The sequence below is a fragment of the Ailuropoda melanoleuca genome, chromosome 7, assembly GCF_002007445.2.
Source record: "Ailuropoda melanoleuca isolate Jingjing chromosome 7, ASM200744v2, whole genome shotgun sequence".
In the NCBI taxonomy this organism is placed as follows: domain Eukaryota; kingdom Metazoa; phylum Chordata; class Mammalia; order Carnivora; family Ursidae; genus Ailuropoda; species Ailuropoda melanoleuca.
In genome coordinates this window covers 59,508,262-59,522,044 of record NC_048224.1, presented here as the reverse complement: position 1 = coordinate 59,522,044, position 13,783 = coordinate 59,508,262, and the positions used below count along the sequence as shown (strand labels likewise).

Here is a 13,783-nt window from a genome sequence, read left to right as displayed (position 1 = left end):
ACGTCTGAGGGGCCCCCTGAACCCCAGGCCTCAGTGTTGGGCGTGGGGTCCCCTTTCCACGAGACGCACTTATGGCTTGGACCAAGGGGCCTGTCGCGAGTTCCCAGGTGGCTGCTGGTCTTGGTGCGGCCATGGGGACTGGGGTGGACCTGGCTCCCTGCCTGCCTGACCACACTGCCCACCCAGATGTGTGTGTGGAAGCATCGGCAGCCTGGCTGCCCACAAGTCGTGCAGCAGCCCCAGGCCAGCGCCGCCTTCTTCCCGAGCACTGCTTCTTGGCAGGAGGCCAAGCCCCAGCACCCTCCACCTGTCTGAGGGACACTCAGCCTTGGTTTTGGTGTGTAGCTTTTGAGGCACTTGGTTCTAGAGGCTTCGTGCCCCTGTTCTCTGTGCGTGATCCTTCCCCAGGGTGCCCCGTCCGCCGCGCCTGCTGGGGACTGACCCACCATCATGCAGCCTTGTGAACGTGCTTTCACTTTTTAGTTTGTGTCCAGTGCTTTTTCGGCTCATTTCTACTTTTCCTGGGGTTTTTTTTTGGACCTGTGGTTATTTAGAGGTTTCTATTTAATTTTCAAATATTTAGGGATTTTCCAGTTAGCTTTTTGTTATGGATTTCTAGTTTCTGATACAGAAAACATGTGTCTCTCGTTGAATTTTTATAAACACCCACCGTAAGGGAGACACCTTTTATTAGCTTTATTTTGCAAAGCAGGGAAGCACCAGTGGTCGCAGCTCCATCAAGGGCCCAGAACTGGCTGCTCCTGGAGGTGTGATGTCGGCCTCTGTCCTCCCAGACACCTGCGGGGGAACATGGGGCAGGCTGCCCACCGCCACCGCGATTCAGACAAAGCCCAGGGACTGAGGATGGAGAGCCCACAGGCAGGGAGCCAGTCAGACGAGAGGCAGCAGCCTCGGGAAGGTAGAGCCGGGAGCCCTGGTCAGGACATGTCCGGCCTCTCCCTAGCTGTTGCCTCACCCCGGCACCTGGCACAGCCTGGGGCTGGAGGCCTGCTGCCCTGGCTGTTGGCCTGAGCTCTGCTGGCTGGGGAATGGTTCTTCTGAAACTGGTTTGTGGGGCCACGGGGAGTGGCCTCGGGGTCCTGGGAGCCTACTGTCACAGTCCCGTGTGTCCCGGCGGAGAGACCTTGCTGAGGGGAGACACTCCCAGGAAGAGAGGGGGTGTGCTGTGCTAGCTCTGGCGTAGGCTGGCGGCCACGTGGGGCAGGTGTGGCCAGGCCCCGGGCTTCTTGCGGGCCGCAGCGGCCTTTCCAGCCACGTGCCCTCTGGACGCTATACTGCAGCCCTCATGTGATCAAGGCCCTGTGCTGGCCGAGTGTGTGGGCCCCCACGGAGATCCCAGAGTTGGGCCCAAAGCCCGGGGTCTACAGTTGCCCGTTGTAAGCTGCCCGCACTGCTGGCTCCTAGCCAGCCCCTGCTGGTGAAGCCTCCGGAAGCCCATGTCCAGGCCAGAGTAGGCTGGATGGTGCGTTGGCCTCCTCCAGCCCCAGGGAGGGTCTTTGCTCACACTTCCACTTAGTGGGTGCCAGGGCTGGGCCTCCAGGCCTCCGAGCAAGACTTCCACTTCCCTCCGCCCCGCCTCCGGGGCCCTGGGCCAGGCGGGAGGACTGCCAGTCTCCGTGGAGCTAACCAGCACCATCAGGAAGTGTACGGCTTTCTTCCTGGGCTCTGCGGGCCGGCCAGCAGCACCTCCCCCCGTTCATCAGATCGGGGTGGCCCAGGCTGACCAGCGTCCCACTGCCCAGGTGCCCCTCCAGGACCCTGAGGTAGGTGGGGCTGCTGCCCTTTCTGAAGGTGGCCAGGAAGACGCTTGTCTCTCTGCTCAGGGCTCCAGGGGCAGGGGGCAGGGTCCTGGGGCATATATCCCAGAAGGGCAACAAGTGGCCTCAAGTCTTCTGCCCTGTTCCCCTTCACAGCCTGCTTGTTCATCTCAATGGACTTAGCAGCAGGGTGTCAGGCGTGGGACCTGTGAATTTTAGGCAGGAAAGGCAGGGAGCGGGCTGAATGGGGTGACCGAGGGCTGCAGGAAGTCAGAGAAACTCCTGCAAAGACCGTGCCTGCTGCCACCTGTACCTCTGGGAGCGTGGTCTAGCCCTTCCCGGGCTGGAAACCACCACGTTCCCACGCCACCTGAGGGCCACGTGAGGCAGCTGGTCGGGGCCTCCGTCCCCACCACCAGGAGGAAGCTTCTGTTTTGGCCCAGGGCTCAAAAGAGTGGTTCCCACCCCTGCGAGTGGAAGGGAGCAGCAGTGGGTGGTCCCAACGCAGATGGCGCCCTTGGGGAGCCTGCACCACAGTACCCGAGGGCTCAGGAGCAGGCCTCATCTAGGGGAGGGAGGAGGAGCCCGGAGGTGGCTGCTCCTGAGAGCAGGACCTGAGAGCCTGCAGAGGGCACCAGAGCGGTGTTGGGGCGGGCTTGGGTCTCCCGTGGGCGGTCTACAGTCGCCCTTCCAGAGAAAGCCGCACTTGGGCCACTGTTGCACCACGCCGGAAGGAGAGGGGGTGGTGGGGGCTAGGCTCTGAGAAGGCGCCGCGTCCAGGAAGGAGGAAGTTCCCCACTGCCCTGCCTCGCACCCGCCGGCGGACGGGTCACTGCCCCGGGCTTGCTGCGCCAGCCTGGGTGCCTGCCTCCCCACACCTGCCAGGAGGCCCTGCCAGTGGGGGGAGGCGGTGGCCCTCCAGCGCCACACTTTAGGGATAAGGAGTGCAGAGTCCAGAGCAGGGCCACGGTGCGGGGCGTGCAGTATTCTCAGACGCCACCCATCCCCGGAGCCCTCCGTGTCTTCCCCCACTCGCATCAGGGCGACTCGGGTCCAGAGAAAGCCCAGGTGCCGGAGGAGTGGCAGCAGGGCCCAGGGAGGGCCAACCTGGCTGAGCTAGTGACCCAGGTCACGGCGCCAGCACAGAGGAGGGGGGCCGGGACAGGTGAGGCTGCACACTGTCCTGGACACCCCCGGGCCCGGCGTGTGGCTGTCCTTCCCCGCAGCTCTCCCACCAGCTGTACCCGGGGCCTCCGCGATGTCAGACTATGAGAACGAGGACCAGTGCTGGAGTGCTCTGGAGAGCTTCCGCGTGAAGCTCATCTCTGTCATCGACCCCTCACGCATCACGCCCTACCTGAGGCAATGCAAGGTGCTGAACCCCGATGACGAGGAGCAGGTGCTCAGTGACCCCAGCCTGGTCATCCGCAAGCGGAAAGTGGGTCAGTGCTGCCTCAGCCGGGAGCTTCGGGCTCAGGAATGGGCGCGCCCCAGCACCCCACACCTTGTCCCACCCGCCGGGAGCGGTGGTGCTTCCGTGCACAGCAGAGGCCCCGGGCAGAGCCCAGGGCGGGTGGTCAGGCCCAGGCCTGCCACAGCTGGGTGCCCAGGGATGTGGGCAGGATGGCCACAGCCCCAGCCAGGCCCTGTGGGTTTCAGGCGTGCTCCTGGACATCCTGCAGCGGACTGGCCACAAGGGCTACGTGGCCTTCCTCGAGAGCCTGGAGCTCTACTACCCGCAGCTCTACAAGAAGGTCACAGGCAAGGAGCCCACCCGTGTCTTCTCCATGATCATCGGTGAGGCATGGGACCTTGCAGGCAGGCCGCTGTAAGGGGCACACGGGAGTGCCAGCAGTGGGCTCCGTCCTGCTGCTTCTCTCTCTGCTGGAGGAAAGGTGGACCCGATGCTGGGGGGTTGGGGGGCACAGGCCGACTCACGGGTCAGAACTCCTCTGTCTGATCCCACCAAAGCCTCGGCTCCTGGAAGGACGGGTGCCTGGTGGTCCCAGCAGCAGGCGAAGCCACGGTTTCCTGGCCTGGACACATGTCCTCGTGCCTCACCATCAAGATCGTGACAAAATGAGCCAAAAGGGGAGGGATGCCTGGCGTCACGGCTGCCGTCCCAGGGGTGGGCTGGGGTGGGCTGGGGTGGGCTGGGGAGCAGGTCTCCAGGTGAGTCAGGAGCTCTGCCTGCTTCCTCAAAGGGGAGCACCAGCACCTTGGGGTGGCCCTCAAGCCTGGGGCCCGTGAGGGGGCGCAGCAGGGTCGCCGTGGGCCGGGCGGGCCCTCTGACGCGGCCGGACGTCCGCAGACGCATCCGGGGAGTCAGGCCTGACGCAGCTGCTGATGAGCGAGGTGCTGAAGCTGCAGAGGAAAGTGCAGGACCTGAACCAGCTGCTGAGCTCCAAGGACGACCTCATCAAGGAGCTGCGGGTGAAGGACAGCCTGCTCCGCAAGCACCAGGAGCGTGTGCAGCGGCTCAAGGAGGAGTGTGAGGCGGGCAGCCGCGAGCTCAAGCGCTGCAAGGAGGAGAACTACGACCTAGCCATGCGCCTGGCCCGCCAGAGCGAGGAGAAGGGCGCCGCGCTCATGCGCAGCCGCGACCTGCAGCTGGAGGTGCCCCGGCGCCCGCGGCGGGAGGGTGGTGGGGCCCGGGCCGAGGCTGGCCGGCTGACGGGGTCTTCCCGCAGATCGAGCGGCTGAAGCACAGCCTCATGAAGGCGGAGGATGACTGCAGGGTGGAGCGCAAACATACGCTGAAGCTCAGGCACGCCATGGAGCAGCGGCCCAGCCAGGAGCTCATGTGGGAGCTGCAGCAGGAGAAGACTTTGCTGCAGGCTCGCGTGCAGGAGCTGGAGGCCACCATGCAGGTGCGGCGGGGCCGGGGCAGGAGCTGGGGGCCCCGTGCAGGCGGGGTGAGTGCTTATGGGAGCTGGAGGGGCATGGCAGGATGCTAGTGCCAAGAGCAGGGCCCCCTCAAGTCTAGCCGCTTCCCTGCCACTCTCTCCCCTTTACCACCCACAGGAGGGGAAGCCAGACAAGAGCAGCCCCTACATCCAGGTGCTGGAGGAGGATTGGCGACAGGCGCTTCAGGACCACCAAGAGCAAGCCAACACCATCCTCTCTCTGCGCAAGGACCTGCGGCAGGGCGAGGCTCTGCGCGCCCGGGTATGCAGCGGGACTGCCCTGTGTCCCCGCAGCCCCTGGGATCCACGCCCCGACTTCACCCCTTCCTGGAGGTGCAGGGGCTTGGCCTGCTCACCCCACTCCTGGCCCGTGCTCCCAGAATGGGCAGGCCCAGGCTTTGGTCCAGAAGTTCAGGGTTGGCAGGGGCCCAAGGGCTCAAGCAGCCTCCCCGTCCCCCCAGCTGGGCCTGACCCGGGGCCGGAACGGGCGGTGGGGGCTAGCTGCGGGCTCCCATAGTGCGTGGAGGAGAAGGAGATGTTTGAGCTGCAGTGCCTGGCGCTACGGAAGGACTCCAAGATGTACAAGGACCGCATCGAGGCCATCCTGCAGCAGTTGGAGGAGGTGGCCATTGAGAGGGACCAGGTAGGCACCTCACCGCCTTCTACCCCGGGGCAGGGGTGTGTTCCCCCAGCCCTGAAGCCTCGCCTTTTGGCGTTTCGGGGGAGGGCACTTGTCAAAGAGCTGGTTGAAAACTGTGAACAGTCGTGGAGTGACCCCTTCCCCCACTGTCAGGAAAACCATACTCCACGGGCGGGTTGTACCTTCAGGGTCTTTTCAACATATCTATAGTTTCATTTTTGTTTTACAAAAATGGGAGTTGTCTTGTTTGGCAAATAGCTTATTTTTTGTAAGATATATTTATTTTAGAGAGAGCAAGAGCATGCGTGGTGAGGAGGGGCAGAGGGAGAGAGAATCCCAAGCAGACTGCTCGCTGAGTGGGGCTTGATCTGACCACCCCTGAGACCACAACCTGAGCTGAAATCAAGAGTGGGACACTCACCCGCGGAGCCCCCCAGGCGCCCCAGCAGATAGCTTTTTTAACTTCAAACACCGTTGGCACTTAGGCTGGCTGGCTGCGCCCCTGGGGACTGGAGGTGGAAGTCCGTCTGGACTGTATCCCCATCACTGCTTTCCGCCACCTTCCCGCCACGTCACGTGGAGTCTTTTCTGATCAGTTACAGCCGATGCTTCGGTGGCAGTCTGGAGGGGACTGCGGCCTGTGTTAGGAGCCTCTGGCCCCGCAGTTGCACGTCGGAAAGCCTCCCCGTAGAGACGAGAGTGTGCAAAGCGAGCTGGGTGCAGGGGTGCTGCCCTGAGGCCGCAGGCAGTGGTGGGAAGCGGGAAGCCCGCTACCAGGCCGGGGAGCAGGGCTCCCACCTTCCCTCAGGGCAGGCAGAGGAGGGGAGAGCGCTGTAGTGACCAAAGGCAGGCTGCCAGCTAGGGACACTGGGGCTGGGCAGCCCAGGTGAGCAGGGAGGATTCTTTCTGGTTGGTCCTAAGTCGGAAGCAGGGACAGAAATGAGGGCAATTCTCAGTGATTTATCAGGTCCTAGCTGTTTGGGGCCGAGGGCTCCAGGGGACGTAGGTTGGCCTCCAGGCAGTGGGCCGGCTCCCACTGGCCTCTCGGTGTGGGTCGGAGTTGTGTCCTCAGGTGTGGTCCGGCTGGCGTGTGTGGAGGACCGGCGCCTAACAACTGTGTTCTTGATACCAAGTCACAGGGCAGGCTGATAAAAGCCGTGCGAGGGGTGTGAGCGCAAGGCCTCAGGGAGGGTGCAGGGACTGCAGGGGCTATTCTGGGGTTGGGGCTGGAGGTTTGATCTTCACGCTCCCGGAGTCCTTTGCTTCCTGTCGTGAGCCTCGGTTACTCCTGCAAGCCCGTGAGCACTGACTGTGGGCTGGGGGGGCGGGGCTGGGGTCCCCCAGCGGTCGGCGAGCTTGCCCTGTGCGTCCTGACAGGCCATCGCCACACGGGAGGGGCTGCACGCACAGCACTCTCGGAGCCTGCAGGAGAAGGACGCGCTGCGGAAGCAGGTCCGGGAGCTGGCCGAGAAGGCGGACGAGCTCCAGCTGCAGCTCTTCCAGCGCGAGGGCCAGCTGCTGGCCTTGGAGGGCAGGCTCAAGCGGCAGCAGCTGGACGCGCTTGTCCTGGTGGGCCTCCCGGGGGCTGGGGACCTTTGTTGGGCCCACTGGTCAGAGCTGCAGCCCTGCCCCAGTAGAACATAGGGGACTGGCCCTCAGATGCAAGCATGTCCCCAGAGACCAGAGCCCAGAGGAGGGGATGCCAGGCAGCCCAGGTCCAGACCGGGTCTGGCTACTGCTCTACGGGTGGCCATGGGCGGGTCCCAGGCCTTTCCGAGCCCCTTCTGTCCTCTGTAGAGGGCCTTCCTCCTGGGGGTGTGGGGGAGCACAGTTCAGGGCCTGGCAGGCCACTCTGGGTGTCAGGAGGGGGAGGGAGGGCTGTTCTGGGTGGGGGCCAGGGCCGGCCATGGCCCAGAGAGGGGCCTCCCTGAGGACAGGGCCTGGCAGTGGCTGGGTTTCCCCACAGCCTGCTGACCGACTCCTCTTCTGTGACCACAGAGCTCTGACCTAGAGGACAGCTCACCCAGGAACTCCCAGGAGGTGAGTATGACCCTCAGGGTGGGCTCCAGGCCACCATCCCCTGTGGGAGCTGGGCCAGCTGCTCTCCTCCCAGGCCTCAGCAGGGTGGGCCAACCACCGCCGGTCCTTGGGACAGGGCCTTCCTGCCAGCTTGATGAGAAACAGGCAAGTTAGGCGGGTCCCCAGAGGGCGGCAGTCTAACTGGATGCCCGTCTCTCTCCCTGGAAGCTCTCGCTCTCCCTGGACCTGGAGGCCGTCCAGCTCTCAGACAAAGGTGAGGAGGGGGCAGCTTCGCACGGACGAGTCTGGCCGAGACCTCCTTGTCACCCTAGTTGGCACCAGTCCCTACAGGGTATAGTCCTGTCCCACTAATCTTTCACAACCCTACTTTACAAATGAGGACATTGAGGCTTGGAGGGATGAGTAACCCCCCAGGCGAGCAAACCAGAGCCAGGTGTGTAGGGCCTACGCCCCGGCTCTGATGTGGAGAGTGCGTCCCTCCCGAGGAGCCCACTCGGGGCCCAGGAGTGCGGCGCTGAGACATCCTGCTCTCCCTGGGCTTCCTCGTGGGCAGGGGGCAGGGGAATCCGCCAGCAAATGTGGGAGGTGCAAACAGTGGGGAAGGAGCGGGGCGTCTCAGGGCCAGGCACAGACGTGGCAGGGAGATGGCCTGGGGGGTCGCCGGGGGGGTGACAAGGGTTGGAGGGGCTCACTGTGAAGGTGGCTGTAGAGGGGAGGCGGAGAGTTTCAGGCAGGGAGGTGGCGTGGGAAGCCAGACCGACCTCAGCCTCAGGCCTGCCGCCAGCCTCCAAGGGAGGCAAAAGAGGAACAGCAGTGCAGAAGTGAGGGAGCTGGGCATTCTGACACTGCCCAGAGACCTGAGCTTCAGGCCACAGAGCCCCAACATGGGGACAGGTGGGCAGGACCCAGCAAGCAGTGAATGGTAGGGGTAGACCCTGGGAGCCCCAACCCAGGGGTGGCACGATCCCTTGAAGGAGCTGGGGCGGAGAGGAAGGGAAGGTGCCAGCCCCGGGGAGATACCTGGGTCTGGGTCTCTCCCCCTGTGATGTCAGTGAGAGGAGATGTCCCGTCTCCCATCCTGGCCAGCTGAGGGGAGCCCGTCCACCACAGCACCTTCTGTCTGACGGTCCTGAGTCCTGGACCCGTCCAGGCCCTGGCAAATTTTGAGGGGACTGGACAGCTTGGAATGTTGTGCTCCCAACTGCTGCGGTGCCCCAGCCCCCACCCAGGAGCAGCGTTCGATGGTGGGGCACTGCCTGGTGGGCTTCCAGCGGCCTCTGCCTGCCTAGAGGGAGTCAGCAGTGGGCAGTGACATCTCTGAGCTCCAGTCCTCTTGTCTACACAACGGGAGGCCTCTTGGGGTTCAAGTGAGGACCCAGATGGTACAGGACTGGCCCGGCAGCTTCAGGGGAGAGGAGGTGGCTGGGTGTTGGCCATGTGTGGTCCCAGCAACTGTGTGGGACCGACAGGCCTAATTCTCCATTCTAGGCGGCCCGGCCAACAGAGACAGCCCCCAGCAGCCCTCTGTGGCTCTGCAGGAGGAGCGGCTTCTATTGACCGCCAACGTAAGGCCGTCCCGGGGTCCCTGCTGCCCTGGGGTGCCGCTGGCATGGGCCTCAGTGTGACCGAGCCCAGGAAGGGTGATTGCTCAACCTGGGTGCCTGGGGGTGATGGCAAGGGCCTCTGCCCACGAGCTCTTGGGGTGCACGCACTGTGTGGAACAGGAAGCCATGTCCCCCTTCTTGGACGAGGCAGCTGGCAGAGGGAGTGGGCCAGGGCGTGGCAGCCGCCAAAAGCCTGTCTTCCGAGGCCCCAGGGCACGGTGACAGAAGGAACGCCGGCCTGGAGCACAGGCCAAGCTGGCTGTGGGTCCCGGGTCTGTCCTGCCCTCCGAAAGGCAGGACAGCACACCGCACTCCTCCACGGGATGTGCGGTCGCAGGGGCGGGGACACCTCCGCACTCCAGGAGCCTGAGCCTCGCTCCTCCCCCAGGACGCAGGCCAGGGCGGCGGGGAGCCCCCCGAGAAGGAGCGGCGGCGCCTCAAGGAGAGCTTCGAGAACTACCGCAGGTGCGCCGCGCGGGCGGTGGGCGGCCCCGGGCGAGCTCCAGGAAGGCTGGGCGGGGAGGGGACGCGGCGGCCCTGCGGACACGCGCTCGCCCCTGCAGGAAGCGCGCCCTCAGGAAGATGCAGCATGGCTCGAGGCAGGGGGAGGTGGACTGGGAGAACACCACGGGCAGCGACAACACCGACACCGAGGGCTCCTAGCCAGCCCAGCGCCCCGGGAGGACGCCGAGCCGGAGGGGCGCAGCCGCCCGGGCGCGCCGGCGAGCACGTACCGGGACTCTCACAGGCCTGCTCTATCTATGCGCGCAGCAGTGTCAGAAATGCAGTTCCATAAATAAACAACCGGGGTCCCGGTACCGTAGTCCGCAGGCCTCGCTCCCGCATGCACCTCCCAGCCGCGTGCGCACCTCCCGCCTCCAGGGGGCAGCAGAACACCGGCTGCCAGTCGCGGACGGAAGCCGAAAAGGGCCGTTTACGCCGCGCGCCCGCTTCTAAGATGGCGGCGGCACGGCTTCAGCCGCGTGGGGCGGGGCGGGGCAGCTGAGGTCGGAAGGAGGGATGCTGCGGGCTGCGCTGAGCCGCGTGCCGCCGCTACTGAGCCGCGTGCGGCCCCGGGAACCCGGCCTGCGGTGGTTGTGGGGACGTGGGGGCGGACCGGAGGCTGCGGGGAGAAGGCCGACCGGGTCAGGGGTCTGGGGCTGGCGGCGTTTGAGCTCGGAGCCGGGCCCCGGGGCCGCGCACTACCAGCTTGTCTACACTTGCAAGGTGAGCGTGCGACGGGTGCGAAGCTGGGTCCGTATCTGGTGCTGGGCGGCGCGGCGGGAAGAAGGTCCCCGTGCGCGCAGGACAGTATAGAGAAATGGAGCCGTCCCCGGGGGCGGGGCCTTTTCGGGAGAGGGGTGGGATTTCCTTTGGGGGCGGGGCCTTTCCGGGAGAGGGGTGGGGCTGTCCCCAGGGGAGGGGCCTTTCCGGGAGGTGGGTACGGCCAAGGGGCGGGGCCCGGCACACACGGGCAGGTGGGCTGTCTCAGGAGGATGAGGCCCTGCCCCAGAGGGGGCGGGGTCTTCCTGTGGGCGGGGCCAGGCGCAGGGCGTCACCTGGGCTGCGGGTGTCTCCCAGGTGTGCGGGAGCCGGTCCTCCAAGCGCATCTCCAAGCTGGCCTATCACCGGGGAGTGGTCATTGTGACCTGCCCGGGCTGCCAGAAGCACCACGTCATCGCGGACAACCTGGGCTGGTTCTCAGACCTGGATGGAAAGAGGTGAGGCCCCGCGGGCAGGGTGGGGGGACAGGCCCGTGCACAGGAGCTGGCCTGTGGGGTTGGGGCTGCAGCCCGCCTCCGCGGGGCACCCTTCTTGTCGGGAGGCTCGTGGAGCCCACCTTCCCAGCCTGGTCGCTACAGGGGGGGGTTGTTAGGTGTGAGTTTCGGGGACCACAAATGACTTGGCTAGGGATGGGACCAGCCCCCTGTGGTCCTCCTTCACTGCCTGACCTATGCTCTCACCTCTGGCCTGCGGGAGCCCGGGCTCTAGCCACCCCTGAAGTGAGGGGGCGCCCTGGGCTTACTCCTGCAGCAGGGACGCCCTTTCATCGTGTGGCTCCATCCCCACAGAATGTGCAGGGCGCCAGCTCCAGAGCAGGGTCCTGGCGCATCGCTGGCATTCTCTGCCCGCGCTGGCTGGTCGGTCACACCAGATTGGGGGTGTGCATGAGGCGGTGCACAGCCCTCCGTGGGCAGGAGCCTCCTGGCCGGCGGCCCTGCACCGTTCAGTGGGGCTTCTGAGAGTCTGTTCTGCTTGAGAACAGGTTTGTAATAGCAGCTGCCCCTGGGTGCCCTTGGGTGCCCTTGAAGAACCAAGCTGCAGGATAGGCTCAGGGCTGGGAGTGTCACGACGCCTCCTTCTCTCTCAGGAATATTGAAGAAATCCTGGCAGCCAGAGGGGAGAAGGTGTGCCGAGTGGCTGGCGAGGGGGCACTAGAGCTGGTTTTAGAGGCTGCCGGGAACCCCAAATCCCCCACTGCTCCAGAAGGGGGCGAGGATCAGGACCCCACTCATCCTGGCAAGACAGAGCCCAGCTGACTGTCTTCTACCTTCCAGAAGATGCTTCGGCCTGGGCCCTTCCAGACTGGCCTGTTTTCTATCAATAAACACACATCACTTGGAGATGGTGGGGCCTCGGGCCTTCTTGTTGTCCCTGGTTCTGGAGTCAGAATGACTCCCAGGAGCCCCCCCAGGTGCTGGTCCTGGTCCTCCGCTGTCCCCCTGCACAGAGGGCGGGCCCTGTACTTGTCCGCTGGTGGCTGTGTGTCTGTGTGGGAAGAGGCTGGACCAGGAGCCTGAGCGCCCCCTCCGGCTGTGGCCGGCAGCCCTGGGCAGGTCCCTTTGTCCCTCTGAACCCGTGTCTTCCCATCGGATGGAGATGCTAACGTGGCACCCTGTCAGGTGTGAGGACAGGAAGACAACACGTGGGACAGGCATGGGGAAGCGCGGATGTGCTCTGCGTGGCGTGCTCTGCAGGCGGAGGCCCCGGTCTTGCTGGGTCTGGGGGAGGCTGGAAGGCGTGGCCGATCAGCCACTGTTCTTCCCGGAGGGCGGCACCCACCATGGGTCTTGTTTTCTGGCCAGACACGGGGAGGTCCTACAGATCCCCCTTCCTCCCATGCCCCCTGCCGTCCCCCGACACCTGTGGGACAGCGCTGGTGAGCCACTGCCAACCTCGGCCCTGACCCTTGGCTGTCGGCCAGATGGAGTCAGCAAATCAGGCAGCTCGCCGTGGCCACAGCAGGGCTGGGTGGCCGTGGTGGCGAGGGGGGTGGGAGTCGCAGTGGGCCATGTGCCCCACGTGGTGCCCTCCCCCCAGGGGCGTGCGGTTTGTCTCGTAGCCTTGTTTGACGGCCTGCTCAGGATGTTCCTGTATTTATGGGAGCGCGTGTATTTCCAGAAGCGTGACCTTCACTATTAATCACCAGCCACGGTCTCGCAGATCCTGGCAGGATCCGAGCTGACTGCTGCCCTGCATCGGCGCCCCGGGCTCTGCCAGTGTTCTCCGGGGCGTTGGCAGTGTGTGCTTTAACTTGATTACCCCCTGTCTTTCCCCTGGCAGACAACCGCCTATTACTCCCTCGGAGCGTCCTGTGCCGTTGGCGGAGACTGTCGGAGGCTGAGCCAGCCCCGGCGTCTGCCCGCCGGATCTGACAGTGCAGAGCTGGGCAGAAGACGGCAGCCCAGGCCAATCCCACCCTTCACAGATGGGGAAACTGAGGTCCCAGGCGTGAACGTGGATATAGACCACATTTATATTTCCTGTGTTCTGATGCTTGATGTCTAGGGCCTGCTGACCCTGGAGGGGCTGCTCCTCTCAGGGTTCGTGCCTAGAGATAGTAAGAGACTCGCCATGAGTGCACCCCATGGCCAGGTACCAGCCAACAAGGGGCGCCCCTACTCCCAGAGCCACTGAGATGGTCCACACCGTTGCTTCCCAGGGAAACTATAGCTCCTAGAGCCACTGAGAGGCAACGTGGCATCCCGTGGTACTTGCCTGCAGAGCGTTCTCAGAGCACCAAGAACTATGGGTCAGGGGGCTCTAGTGACAGCCCCCGGGGCCCTGCGGTGCCTCCCTGTGTGGGCGTGTCCCAGCTGAGGCCTGCGCCTCCTACCTGCAGACCTCCCTTCTGAGCAGCTTTGGCCCTCCCCATGCCGCTCTCACCTCATGGGTCTCCTGACCCCCCACTCCCGCCCTGCTAGGCAGCCTCCTGTGCCCATGTGGGGTTCTCCAGGCTGAGCAGGTCACTCCAAATGTGGTGAATGGGCTACCGCCAGCCTCGCCTGATCCCTGGGCCCCGCATCTCTCCTCCTGGGGACACAGCGCCATATAGCAGCTGTGGGGTTGGGGTATCTGCTTGGGGGTGTGCTCCCCAACCCGGCTCCCCTTCTTCGCAGATGGCTCCATTGCACTCATCGGCCAGTGGGGCAGGGGTGTGAGGTCATGGGGGTCTCTGCACCTCTCTTGCTCCGCGGCCTGGAGCAGGGTCTGGGCGGGTGGGCCACAGCTCTGCAACTGGTGAGACTCAGGACTGGAAAGGCAAGTGTGTGCCCGGACAAGGTGTGACTGTTGTCAGGACAGACAGCCACTCCCAGGGTGGAGAACAACGGAATCAACCTGCCGCCAGTGGCTGGCGGGCACCATGGTCATGCTGGCAGCCACAACGCCTGGGTCACCTTGTGTGGGTGTGGAGCGGGGTGGTGGCCCCAGGCCCTTTGCACAGTGCAGGCTAGCTTACCCAGGTAAGGTCAGCCACCTGGGACCCCCAAAGGACCAACATGCCCTCATCCTTAGCACGAATTCTGACAGACA

The 13,783-nt window shown here is 64.7% G+C and overlaps 2 protein-coding genes across 8 annotated transcripts; both read left to right on the top strand.

The window, feature by feature from the left end:
• The first annotated feature begins 1,322 nt into the window (after positions 1–1,322).
• Positions 1,323–9,798, top strand: CARD9 (caspase recruitment domain family member 9). Of its 6 annotated transcripts, XM_002924635.4 has the most exons (13): positions 1,531–1,784; positions 3,005–3,220; positions 3,438–3,575; positions 4,090–4,394; positions 4,469–4,648; positions 4,803–4,946; positions 5,202–5,327; positions 6,702–6,893; positions 7,323–7,364; positions 7,572–7,617; positions 8,853–8,929; positions 9,357–9,433; positions 9,532–9,798. In XM_002924635.4, the coding sequence occupies exons 2-13, from the start codon at positions 3,037–3,039 to the stop codon at positions 9,629–9,631; spliced, it is 1,611 nt and encodes a 536-aa protein (XP_002924681.1). In that variant the 5' UTR covers positions 1,531–1,784; positions 3,005–3,036; the 3' UTR covers positions 9,632–9,798. The 6 variants fall into 6 exon arrangements, 3 of the variants coding, with proteins under 3 accessions (XP_034520715.1, XP_034520714.1, XP_002924681.1); XM_034664823.1 differs by lacking the exon at positions 9,532–9,798 and having other exon boundaries at positions 1,328–1,784; positions 8,853–9,004; XR_004626644.1 differs by lacking the exon at positions 7,572–7,617 and having other exon boundaries at positions 1,526–1,784; positions 9,532–9,596.
• Positions 9,799–9,953: 155 nt separating this feature from the next.
• Positions 9,954–11,592, top strand: DNLZ (DNL-type zinc finger). 2 transcript variants are annotated; one of them, XR_004626648.1, is made up of 4 exons: positions 9,954–10,195; positions 10,550–10,689; positions 11,041–11,234; positions 11,340–11,478. XR_004626648.1 is itself a non-coding variant. In XM_019805338.2 (3 exons), the coding sequence occupies exons 1-3, from the start codon at positions 9,989–9,991 to the stop codon at positions 11,506–11,508; spliced, it is 516 nt and encodes a 171-aa protein (XP_019660897.2). In that variant the 5' UTR covers positions 9,954–9,988; the 3' UTR covers positions 11,509–11,592. The 2 variants fall into 2 exon arrangements, 1 of the variants encoding a protein (XP_019660897.2); XM_019805338.2 differs by lacking the exon at positions 11,041–11,234 and having other exon boundaries at positions 11,340–11,592.
• The last annotated feature ends 2,191 nt before the right edge of the window (positions 11,593–13,783 follow it).

Excerpts from the sequence above, each read along its gene's own strand:
- DNLZ (XM_019805338.2), top strand. The coding sequence starts at position 9,989 with ATGCTGCGGGCTGCGCTGAGCCGCGTGCCGCCGCTACTGAGCCGCGTG. Across the intron at positions 10,196-10,549 it reads AGCTTGTCTACACTTGCAAG|GTGTGCGGGAGCCGGTCCTC; the intron begins GTGAGCGTGCGA and ends GGTGTCTCCCAG. Across the intron at positions 10,690-11,339 it reads TCAGACCTGGATGGAAAGAG|GAATATTGAAGAAATCCTGG; the intron begins GTGAGGCCCCGC and ends CTTCTCTCTCAG.
- CARD9 (XM_002924635.4), top strand. The coding sequence starts at position 3,037 with ATGTCAGACTATGAGAACGAGGACCAGTGCTGGAGTGCTCTGGAGAGC. Across the intron at positions 8,930-9,356 it reads GGCTTCTATTGACCGCCAAC|GACGCAGGCCAGGGCGGCGG; the intron begins GTAAGGCCGTCC and ends CTCCTCCCCCAG. Across the intron at positions 9,434-9,531 it reads AGCTTCGAGAACTACCGCAG|GAAGCGCGCCCTCAGGAAGA; the intron begins GTGCGCCGCGCG and ends TCGCCCCTGCAG.